The following is a 12209-nucleotide window of genomic DNA, read 5'->3' as shown; positions in this document are numbered from 1 at the left end:
ACTGCCGGGCACGGTGGCTCATGCCTGTAATCCCAGCTACTGGGGACGCTGAGGCAGGAGAATCACTTGAACCCGGGGCAGGGAGGAAGTTGCAGTAAGCCGAGATCGCGCCACTTCACTCCAGCCTGGGTAAAAGAGCGAAACTCCATCTCAAAAGAAAAAAAAGCTCGGACCAGCTCTATTATAGAGTGGTTCAAATTCTGGATTTGCTTGTTTTCTAGTGATTTGATTTTGTAAACATTTTTTACTAAAATTTCTAGGTGATGTTGCATGTTTCTTATTGCATCACACTGGGTGGTACATATCTACAAGTCTCATTTGTGAAATTAAATTTGGTTACTGACTAAAGATGGTAACTACAAATCTTCTGGTTAAAAGTGCTTTCTTTCTTTGTGAATTATTAAATAATTGTGGGGTAATATTCTGAGAGCAGGTGAATATTCAGAGATCAGGTGAAATGTTCTCAATCTTCTGCACAATAGTTTTAACATTCATTAGTGATCACTTCCTGAATTATTTCCTTGTGGGTTATGAAATAATTTTTTAATGTTAGCATTCCTTTTATTGCTAGTTGACATTCATCTATAAAGAAGAATTTTCCTTCTTTAATGCTGTCTTTCTTGTAGTATCACTATATACTAATGGAATTTTAAAAATTCAATTTGTTAAACTTCGTTACTGTCATTATTCTGTTATTGCTCAAATTACCTCAGTTTTGGCCAATGGAAGCCCCTTGCAAGTCTGCTCTGTGGTCCCTTGGATATAACCCCATTTTGTCCTTGTGTGCTTGCTTTCATCCTATCATGAAAAAAATGTCCCAGGCTAATTTTTGTACTCTTGTTGTCCAGGAGGAATCAGCCTTTTCCCCAGTGACCTGTGCCAGCTGTCAGTTTTGTGCCTCCCTGCTCCAAATCCATTGTCTCGGCCCTGCTCTGTGATACTACTGGAGTTGGACCCTGTGAAAATGCTTCCTTTGCCAGCTGGCACAGTGGCAAGCTTTGTCAGTAGAGGGCACTGGAGGGACACTGCTGTGCACACAGAGCACCTTGTGGTACTCACCCTCCAGCCAGCCTCCTGCTCAGCTGGCCTGCCCCATGGTTTTCCTTCTTGGCTGGCCTCAGTCATCCCTGTGGGAAGTCGCTTGTTTTCCAACTTGACCCCACCAGTTGGACCACTGTGGACCAGCTCTGACTGAGGATAACACAGCAGACTTCTCTGCCACCCCTTGGACTGTGACTGTACTCTTTCCTGTGAAGTCTGAATCTCAGCTTGGGGAGAGGGCCCCTCCTTTTGCAAGTTGTTCCTTATATGGGCACTTTCAGCCCCATGGTACTGTTAACCTTCTCTTATTCTCTCTGGTTAATCCCCTTTCTCTAATGAATAATTCTTTAAATTAAGTTTTCCCTGTTCAAATGACTGGTCTCTTTTCTGTCTTCTGAATGAACCCTGACTAATAGAGAAGTGGTGCAGGGAATGGTTGGTAAACAGAACCACTATTCAAATAAGCGATTCCAGGATGAATTTGGTCATGCCCTTGGATTTGGGCACCGTGCCAAGCCCCTTGCCAAACTTGCGGGAACAGCACCATCAATCCAGGCATCTCCTGCAGGTGAGCGTGAGGAAGCGCCCACTGAAGCAAGGACGCTGGGAGCCTAAGGGGCTGCTGCACCTAATGATGTCTATGAGGACTGTGGCATGGCATTGTCTTCTCGTCGTTACAAGAGATTTCCCCACACCCAGACTGTGAAGTTACTCTCTCATGTGTTTATCTAATGTCTTCATAGTTTCCTTTTAAATTTATTGATTATTTTAAAAATTGATACGTAATAGTTGTCCATATTTTGGGGACACGTGATGTTTTGGTACGTGCATATAGTGTGTAGTGATTCAGTGAGCAAAACTGAGATATCCATTTCCTCAAGCATTTATCTTTTCTTTATGTTGGGAACACTTGAATTCTTGTCTTTTAGGGTTTTCAACAAATGTATATACAGTAAAGTATTGATAGTTACCCTACTGTACTGTCAAATGCTAGATCTTATTTCTTCTACCTAACTATATATTTGTACCCATTAATCAACCTTTCTTCATCTGCCGCTTACCCTCACCCTCCCCAGCCTCTTGTGGAACCACCGGTTTACGGTCTATCTCTATGTGGTCCACTTTTCTAGCTCCCACATATGGGTGAGAACATGCGATATTTGTCTTTTTGTGCCTGTCTTATTTCACTTAATGTAATGACCTCCAGTTCCATCCATGTTGCTGCGAATGACAGGATTTAATTTCTTTTTATGGCCAAATGGTATTCCATTGTGTGTATATGCCACATTTTCTTTATCTATTCATCATGAGGCACATTTACATTGATTGCACATCTTGGCTATTGTGAATAGTGCTACAGTAAACGTGGGAGTTCAGATATCTCTTCCACATTTTGATTTGCTTTCTTTTGGTTATATGCTCAGCAGTGGAATTGCTAAATAATATAGTAGCTCTATTTTTGTTGTTTTGAGAAGTCTCCATACAGTTTTTCAAAGTGGCTGTACTAATTTACGTTTCTTACCAGTGTAAGAGTGTCCTTCTTTCCCCAAATCCTGGCCCGTGTCTGTTATTTTTTTTCTCTTTGATAAAAGCCATTTTAACTTGGGTGGGATGTTATCTCATTGTGGTTGTGATTTGTATTTCCCTGATGTAGTGTTGTTGAGCATTTTTCCGTATACCTGCCATTTGCATGTCTTCTTTTGAGAAATGTCTATTCAGATTTGTGCCCATTTTAAATTGGATTATTTGGGTTTTCTTTTCTTTTTTTCTTTTTTTTTGATGTCAAGTTGTTTGAGTTCCTTATGTATTCTGGATTTTAATTCCTTCTTAGATGTATAGTTTGTGCATGTTTTCTCTTGATATTTTTGACAACATAGGTGAACCTAGAGGATGTTAAGTTAAATAAGCCAAGCACAGAAGGATGAGTACTGCATGCTCTCACTCATGTGGAATCTAGAAAAGTTGACCTCATAGAAGTAGAGAGTAGAATAGTGATTACCAGCAGCTGGGAGAGTGGGAAAGTGGATGAGGGGAGGTTAGTCAATGGGTACAAAGTTACAGTTAGCTAGGAGGAATAAATTATAGTAATCTATTGCAACGTAGCTTGACTATAGTCAATAATAATGTATCGTATACTTCAAAATAGCTAGAAAAGAAGACTGAATGTTCTCACCACAAATAAATGACAAGTATGTGAGGTGATGGATATGATAATTGCCCTTTGATAATTATACAATGTATGTATGTATCAAAACATCACACAGTATCCCATAAATATGTACAATTTTATGTATCAATTAAAACCAAAATAAACCTTTAAAAACATCATATAGGCAGTAAAAAAGATTATGTTTTATTAATTGCTGGACAACTGTGGGAAAACAAGTAAGCAATTGACACCACCAGATTCTTATTACATTCAAGATAAAAGATTTATTCACACCACAAAAGAAAGATAATCACCACAAAATATACACTAACTTAAAAAACAGAAGATTATAGTGACATAAAATGTTATATTCTCTTTTTAAGTGGGTAAAAGTATTTTGTTTGCTTCTACATAAATTTCTATTCAAGAAAGAATAACAAATATTAAAATACAGTGATAGTTTGCATTTCTTCTATAGAATGAACATAGACATAACTCTGAAGCTTTTCGTTTACAGGGAGTTTCCATGAAGCCACGAACTAAACTAATTATCAAACACATTAGTTATTTCCAGATTCACATAGGTACACATTCAACCAATAAACTGAGAAAGAAGCATTTCATGTTCTCTTTCATTTTGCTATAAAGCATTTTTTCTTTTGACTAAAAGCAAAGTGAGAAATTATATTTTTTTCTCCTTTTAATTGACCTCAGAAGATGCACTATCTAACTCATGAGAAATGCGAAATTTCAGGTGTTTATCTTCTTCCTTACTTTTAGGGTCTACAATCAGCATATCTTCATGGCTGTGAAATTCATGGCTGTGGAATTCACGGCTGACTTTGGAACGTTCCTGACTGTCAATCACATCGGAATGCTCATTGCTGTCATCACTGGCTTTCCGCTTATATAATCTGGACTGCTTGTGGCTGTGGGTTTCAGCACTGTGGTCATCCAGCTGACTCGTTTCATGACTGTCCTTCCCACGGCTGTCCCAATCAAAAGGCGCGTTCAGGCCCTGGGCAACTGGGATGGCCTTGTATGCACCATTCAACTCCTTGCTTTCCATGTGTGAGGTGATGTCTTCGTCTGTATCATCAGGGTACTGAATCATGGCACAAATAAAGAAGAATTATATGAACAACTAGGGATGGGAATACGGTAATCCTTTTCTGCTCTCTAGCTTTTAGGCCATCTTATACTAAAAATTGGCTAAATCTGGCTGAAATTATACTAGCATGTTACTTTGTATAGTACTTTACCAAGCCGTTTCACATAGTCGTCTCCTTTAGTTTAATAAGGAGTTATTTACTAAACTTATCAGGTAGGTTTGAAACTTATCAGGTAGGTTTCATTATATTGAATGAAACTTATCAGGTAGTGATAAGTTTCTACCTAAAACTTATGAAACTTATCAGGTAGGTTTGAAACTTACCAGATAGGTTAATGAAACTTATCAGGTAATGAAACTTATCAGGTAGGTTTCATTATATTGAAACCTACATAAAGAGGAAGTGAATTGGAAGTTAAAAAATAAAGAGAATAGTAAATGGCAAGGCTGTGTCAAACCCAGGTTCTGTGACTAAGGATTCAGTGTAATTTGCAACTACAACTCCTCTTAGGTATTTAACTTCGAAACATGACCGTTATATTTTTTTAAATAATTGGTGTTTTCCATTTATTTTAATCTAAAAATAAGTGAACCAGGATTTCAAAAAGTAGAATTGTGTTTGAGAATCAAATCTAGAGAGAAATTATGTACTTACAAAAACCACCAAGCAGAAAAAGATTTGTATTCAATGATCATAAAGTAGAATATGAATGAATTCTTGCTGAATGGATGAATGAATGAATGAATGAATGAATGAATATGCAAACTGTGGTTTCCTAGACTTGAGCTCTAGTCAGAACCATCAGGTGTGTCTGTTAAAGGATTTACCTGGATGTCAGGTCTGCGAAACTTCTTAGATTTTGACCTCAGTCCATAAGCCACGCTATCACCTCGGCCATCATATATGTCTACCGTGGGGACAACTGGAGTGAAAACTTCAGTTGCTGGCAGGTCTGTGGGAAAATCAGTAACCAGTTCATCGGATTCATCAGAATGGTGAGACTCATCAGACTGGTGAGAATCATCAGTGTCATCTACTTCATCAGAGTCATTCGAGTTGATGGAGTCCTGGCTGTCCACATGGTCATCATCATCTTCATCATCCACATCGTCCATGTGGTCATGGCTTTCGTTAGACTTACTTGGAAGGGTCTGAAAATTAAAATGGCCAGGAAAGTTAGTGTATGGGTTTTTATTTTCCCTTAGTCTTCATGGCACATTAGTCTTTTACTATCTTTCTTTTTATTTAGTTTCAGAATCTTTGCATTCACAGTATACACGATGGCTTTTAGGAGCTAAAGTGAGCATCTTCCAATTTCTCTTTTAACACAGGGATTAATAACATTCTGAGGAACTTTTCTTACTTTCCAACAAAAATTATTTTCATAGATATTTTCAAGCCAAATATGTGAGTATAATCTTCATATCAATAGCATTGTTTTGCCTTATACATATTAAACATTATTTAATTTACTAAATTCAATGATGTAATAGATACAGACACATAATTATGAGTCTTTTTAAAATTTGAAATGAGATTTATCAGAAGAGAAGAGTATCCTTATTTTAATGTGTGCACCAAAATCTATAACCACTTTCCTATTAGCATGGATAATTGAAAGGTGACTGTTACGCATGTGTGTATAAACCGCAGCTCAAAACTGTCCTTGAATTAAACAACTAATGCCCATTAAATTTCAGATTGACAAATATATTGGGTAATTTATCTAACTTGATTTAATATTCTTAGTATATTCAAATTGAATCTTAAGGAAAATAAATTTACTCTTTGCTTAGCAAATATATGAATGATCCTAGTAAAAAGAATAGTTGTCAAATAAACTATTTTATTAGGAAAGAGAACGTTCCTAAAGGCAAAATCTTAGCTTTGACAGGCATTAATTAGATGCTTATTAGATGTTAGATATCTACAAAATACCTTAAATAAATAGCAATCAGCTTAATGTTTCAAATAACAGGCATTAATGAACATTTTCTGTAATGCTAAACTTATCTGAGGAAGCCTAGTATTTCTGATATTTAGTAAATACATGTTTTCTTTCTGAGCAAGTTTTAAAGACTGTCAATTTACTGGAAAATTAGCTAATGAAATTTCATCAGAAGAGAATCCAGGCAATGGCTTCTTTCATTTCTTCAAGGTATGATGGGCCTCTGATTGAAAATGAGAACTTACCTCTTGTTTAAAGTCATTGGTTTCTTCAGAAGACACAGCATTCTGAAGAAGGAATGGCACATGTTAGTGTGTATCACACATGCCTAGCTTTTTTATTCAAAAGTTAACCTTTTTAATCCAAAGCAGTTTTTATTTTTCAGCCTCATCTGTGGATGACTTAACACGGGAAGAAGCCAACATGGTAGATCAGTCAATGTCCTAAGCACATGCTTGCCAGCGGGCAGGCAGGATTCATCTGAGCAGCCCAAATGGCCTGCTTGTAGCTATCTTTCATCGTTGTAGTTTAATTATGAGAAGTTTAAAAATACCTGTGGGGCCAGGAGATTCTGCTTCTGAGATGGGTCAGGCTTTAGCCATGTGGCCACAGCATCTGGGTATTTGTTGTAAAGCTATAAAAAAGTTGCATGTTTATCATTATTAAAAAAAGAAACATAGGCATGAATGGAAAAAACAACCATTCTTCACCAGTCTTGATGGATAAGCATAATATGCATGCTTATAGTCACCCAGACCCTTAGGTACCTTTCTGTAATTTTTTTTTTCTTGCAGATTCATTTAATACACTCTTATGTAGCACTTACTGTGGGCTAGGCACTCTTTCAAATTGCTTTACAAATATGAACTCATTTGATCCTCTCATTCCCCTATGAGATGGGTATCATTAATATTCCCACCTTACAATCAGCCACAATGCAGTTCAGTGGTAGGAAATGGCAGAGCCAGGCAGGGTTCAAACGCAGGCAAACTAGCTCTTAACCCTGAACTTCACACTGTGCTTTCTTTTTGTATGTTTGCTGGCTGAATTTTCCTCTCGGATAAGGCACATCTAAACCAGACGTGCCTTTAATTACTGTTGATCTTCACTGTGTCCAGTCCATGGAACAAGAAGGAACTCTCTAAGGCTGTGCTGTATAATACAGTATACTCTAACCACATGGGGCTATTTACATTTAAGTTAATTAAAATGAAATGGCCAGGCACAGTGGCTCATGCCTGAAATCTTGAGAGGCTGAGGCCGGCAGATCATGAGGTCAGGAGATTGAGACCATCCTGGCTAACACAGTCAAACCCCCTTTCTAGTAAAAATACCAAAAAAGAAAAAAAAAAAAAAATTAGCCGGGCGTGGTGGCCGGCACCTGTAATCCCAGCTACTCAGGAGGCTGAGGCAGGAGAATGGTGTAAACCCAGGTGGCAGATGTTGCAGTGAGCCGAGATCATGCCACTGCACTCCAGCCTGGGTGACAGAGCGAGACTCCATCTCAAAAGAAAAAAATACAAAGAAATAAGATAAAAATTCAGTTCCTCAGTTGCACTAGCCTACATTTTGAGTGCTCAATAGCCATACGTATCTGGCAGCTATCTTACCAGACAATGCAGAAATATAATATTAAAATCATTGCACAAAAGTTCTATAGCTCTAAGGTGCCAAAGATGTAAATGAAATGGATTTTTCTTTAGCCAAGTTATTTATCTGGAAAATACTGATAATATGCTACTGCAGAGGAGTGGAAATTGCTCTGTGTAAGTGTCATCTGATCTACTGAATCATCCAGGGCCAATCATTACATGTCCCTGTCATTCAGAATGAGAACTCTGGGGGTTGTACAGAGTCCCTTCTGCAGCCACCTAAGGGGTGGATGGGTAGAGAGAAAACCAGTCAGAAGTACTAGAGTTTCTCTCAGGCTGGCTCTAACCAGAGGGGCTTCATACTGGGCTTCTCTGAAAGGTTTTGCTGAAAGAAGGGGTTCCTTGCTTTAAGAAGATGCAAAAAGAGCCGGGCTCGGTGGCTTATGCCTGTAATCCCAGCACTTTGGGAGGCTGAGGCCGGCGGATCACGAGGTCAGGAGATCGAGACCATCCTGGCTAACAAGGTGAAACCCCGTCTCTACTAAAAATACAAAAAATTAGCCGGGCATGGTGGCGGGCACCTGTAGTCCCGGCTACTCGGGAGGCTGAGGCAGGAGAATGGCGTGAACCCGGGAGGCGGAGTTTACAGTGAGCTGAGATCGCCCCACTGCACTCCAGCCTGGGCGACAGAGCGAGACTCTGTCCCCCCACCCAAAAAAAAAGAAGATGCAAAAACAATGGGACTAGATGCGTTCAGAGGTTTTCCTGTTCACTTTTTCATATCCATCTATCTATTCTCATGACACATGTAATACAGGCTCAGAGAGAATGGATTTATAAGTTAAATTTATAATTTTTAAAACCTAATATGAAGAAAATAAAGGCAAGCAAAATGAATAGACTAAAAACCACCCAGTAATCCTAACACTCACAGATAACCAGTGTATATTTTCAGGCATATATCCTTAGAGACTTCCCCAATTTTTTACTAGCTTTAAGTTTCTGGGGTTCTAGAAGGCTGAGCCTTGAGCTCTTCACTTATTTCTTAAATTGTTATGACTCTACGTGCCTTCTAAAATGCATCTTTGCCATGTTTTCATTTATTAAAAAGGCACTAATTCTTGTCTCAAATAGTATGACCTCTATCTTCTCTGGAGATGTTAATTTTTCTGCTTTACTATTAGGATTCAACACCTGTGTTTTCAAATCAGTTGGAAAACAGACACACACACACCCACACACAAACACACACAGAATACTTCTTTTAATGTCTTCATTAAGAAATCTAATTGCAGTGACCCCCAAGGCAACTCTATTTTGGCCTTTATTCTGTTCAACTGGAATTGAACTCTATGTGCCTTTTTGTCCAAGCTTCTGGGGACAATGCCCATTTGTTGTTTGGTTGGCACGGTTTCATCTGTTGTGGAGGGGTAGGTACATCTTTAGTGCTGATCAAAAGAGTTTGGTTGGTCTTATGTTTGGTTAGAAAATGTGATCTAACATCAGCTGACAATCACAATAGATACAAACAGCACACATAGACTTTCTTTTCAAAATGGGCTTCTCAGCTAATATCTCAGACGATATTGTGAATATTATGGTCATACAAACAGTTCTGACTAATATCCGATGTGAATTTTAAACTTAGCAATCCACTAAATAAAGCAAAAGCTGGAATTTTCTGCTTTTAGATCAGTATGTGGACTAATGGAAAAAAAGTCACACAACTTCGTATAACTCACCTTACATGCGATACTGGCCTAGACATTATTATATTTAAAATATCTGGGTTGGTTTTACAAACTTATATTTATTAAAAACTATACTGTGCTTGGTACTGGCCTAGATTCATAGCAGGCAGTCAATAAATACTTGTAAACCAATAGATTTGACTGAGAAGATAAGTAATTTTGCAGCAAATATGTTTGTTGCGCCTCTCGCTGTAATTGAGTAAATGCTTTCACTATGTGATAAACCTAAAAGATGCTTACCTGCTTTTCCTCAGAACTTCCAGAATCAGCCTGTTTAACCTATGAAACGGGAAAGATGAAGAAAGATTACAAGAATGTCCTCCTAGCACATAGAAGCACACAATTCAGTTATTTTCAGGAATTTTCTTTAAGATTCAGCTGTACTCACTGGCAGGGCATAGGCAATGCCTAAGAGGCAAAAGCAAATCACTGCAATTCTCATGGTAGTGAGTTTTCCTGCAAAACATTTCATAAGGAATAGCTGACATCTTCATAGGTTAAAACACTGATACCTTTTCGTACTACCACATTACAAAATGATCACAAATAAAATATATTTTCTGTAAAATCTTTTCTACTTCTTAGAAAAGGCTTTTCTTTTTAGTATTATAGTCTTTCAAGTTAATATTTATATTACCACCTATTCTCCATCTTTCACTATTAGGCAAGGGAAAGGGAAATTTTACAAGCCTATATTTATTCAACTTTTAAATGTAGAGTTCCAGAAATTATACGATTACTACCTTATATATCTAGCTCTACTAAACCTACAAACAGATCAACAGTAACTTAATTATATTAATAAGCTAGTATGGGAATACTTTTTAGAGAAGAAAAAGCACAGAGAAAAAAATGTAAAAAATTTGCTTTATCCGTTTTTCCAACATGTATTTTAAATGTTGATTTTTAGCTTAAATTATTGAGTAGGTGCTACTTAGGTGAAATGAAACTATCTCTGAAATGTGTTATTTAAGTAAGATGTTCTAAAAATTTGAAATGCCAAGGAAAACATTGAAAATAGCCAACAACTTTTCTATTTTCTATAAGCCTACATAGTGTCATGCAGGTATCTTGGTGAATATTTTAACAGTTAAATTTAGCAGTAACAGATTCAGAAAGGGTTTTCTTCCTCTTGAAAACAAGATACATCATTTAAAAAATAGCATTGTAATTGGCTTAATTAGTGTAAAAGATCCCTTTTCTTTTACATTCCTGCAGTCACCCATTGAAAATGATATAGGTATAATTATTCTAAAGGGGAATTGAATTTTACTATTTTCTGATTAGCCGCGGTAGTTTCCGTTCTTTTGAGGACCCAGTGGAAGTATTTTTAAGTTTTATATTTGATTGGCATTCCAAATATCTAGACACCTTTGTTCCAGGAGACCTGCAATGTATCTAATCTGCTTATTAAAAAGGCTAGAAAATTTAAATCAGTTTAACAGCATTACAATTAAAAATATTTTTCCTTAGAACTTGAACTTCCACATGAAATTCAGCTGAATGCACAACCCAGTAGCAAACTGAAGGCATACCTTGGTCGGCGTTTGGCTGAGAAGGCTGCAACTGGCCTGAGAGGAGTCCGGTCTCAGATGATGCTGTGCTCTCTGCCTCCTCCTCCTGCTGCTGACAAGTAAGCCTTCCCAGAATTTAAATGCTGCTGCAGACATCCTCCACCAACACAGGGAGGCGGAGAGATGTGTCATGAGGTTTTCTGCCACTGCCCAGCCCACCTGCTCCCACACTTCCCCCTCTGGTTTTGTGGTTAAAACAAAAAAAAAAAAAAAACAAAAACGCACACACACACACATCTACAGTTAAAACATTTCTTATATACAATATCATTAACTAGCTTTTTCATTTACAGGATGGGCATTCAGCATCCAGGAAGAGCACTTAGGGATCCCATGGAAAAGGGAGAAAGTAAGGAAAAACATTAATGTAAAATTAAATAGAATGGATTTTTGTTTCTTTCAGTTTAAGTAACATAAAAGTAATATCTGCAACCACTCTTGCCTATGTGATTATACTTATTGAAGAGCTAGAAGACGATTGTTCAAGCCTGCAAAGAGTTCAGAAAACCTGCCTCTGTCCTTTACTACTCAAGCTTAGCTTTGTGATTTCAAGTATGCAGTAGCTTGTTACTTAGACAAAAGACACTAGTGACATTAAAATATAAAATTCGATATAAAAGAGAAGAATAGTATTTTATTCTAGATGTTGCAGAAATAAAGCAGTTTCTGACTGAGAGCAGGATGACTGCTTGAGAGGGCTGCTTCAGGAGCCAGACTGTGGCTCTGAATTCCGCTGTGTCACTGCTGACCTGTGCAACCTTGGGCAAATCGCCCAGCCTACCTATCCTTGTTTCCTCATCCATAAAATGCAGATACTATTACCTAGGTCATGGGATTTTTGAGAGGTTTAAATGAATTAGTATGTTAAACTAACAATGCTTAGCACATATTAGATGCAAATGCCCTGCGTATCTTAAGGAGTGTACGTGTGTCAACTAGTATGAAATTTTTAAGAGGGGCAGGCAGTCACGAATTGTAATGTCTTTAAAAAGAATAGGTTATTAAAATGAGAGTAGATGTAAGATCTTTAAATGGTATGCAT

The 12209-nt window shown here is 37.6% G+C and overlaps 1 protein-coding gene across 5 annotated transcripts; it reads right to left on the bottom strand.

Moving 5' to 3' along the window:
- Positions 1-3371: 3371 nt before the first annotated feature.
- On the bottom strand, positions 3372-11537 carry SPP1 (secreted phosphoprotein 1). Of its 5 annotated transcripts, XM_011951820.1 has the most exons (8): positions 11129-11282; positions 9982-10049; positions 9834-9872; positions 9102-9290; positions 6804-6884; positions 6496-6537; positions 5130-5453; positions 3372-4295 (listed from the first exon to the last, which is right to left on the bottom strand). In XM_011951820.1, the coding sequence occupies exons 4-8, from the start codon at positions 9231-9233 to the stop codon at positions 3891-3893; spliced, it is 984 nt and encodes a 327-aa protein (XP_011807210.1). In that variant the 5' UTR covers positions 9234-9290; positions 9834-9872; positions 9982-10049; positions 11129-11282; the 3' UTR covers positions 3372-3890. The 5 variants fall into 5 exon arrangements, with proteins under 5 accessions (XP_011807210.1, XP_011807211.1, XP_011807212.1 ...); XM_011951821.1 differs by lacking the exon at positions 9102-9290 and having other exon boundaries at positions 11129-11537; XM_011951822.1 differs by lacking the exons at positions 6496-6537; positions 9102-9290 and having other exon boundaries at positions 11129-11537.
- Positions 11538-12209: the final 672 nt, after the last annotated feature.

This window comes from Colobus angolensis, unplaced genomic scaffold (assembly GCF_000951035.1).
Source record: "Colobus angolensis palliatus isolate OR3802 unplaced genomic scaffold, Cang.pa_1.0 Scaffold328, whole genome shotgun sequence".
Lineage (NCBI taxonomy): Eukaryota > Metazoa > Chordata > Mammalia > Primates > Cercopithecidae > Colobus > Colobus angolensis.
Note: the sequence above shows the minus strand (reverse complement) of the source record. Positions and strands in the feature narration are given on the sequence as shown.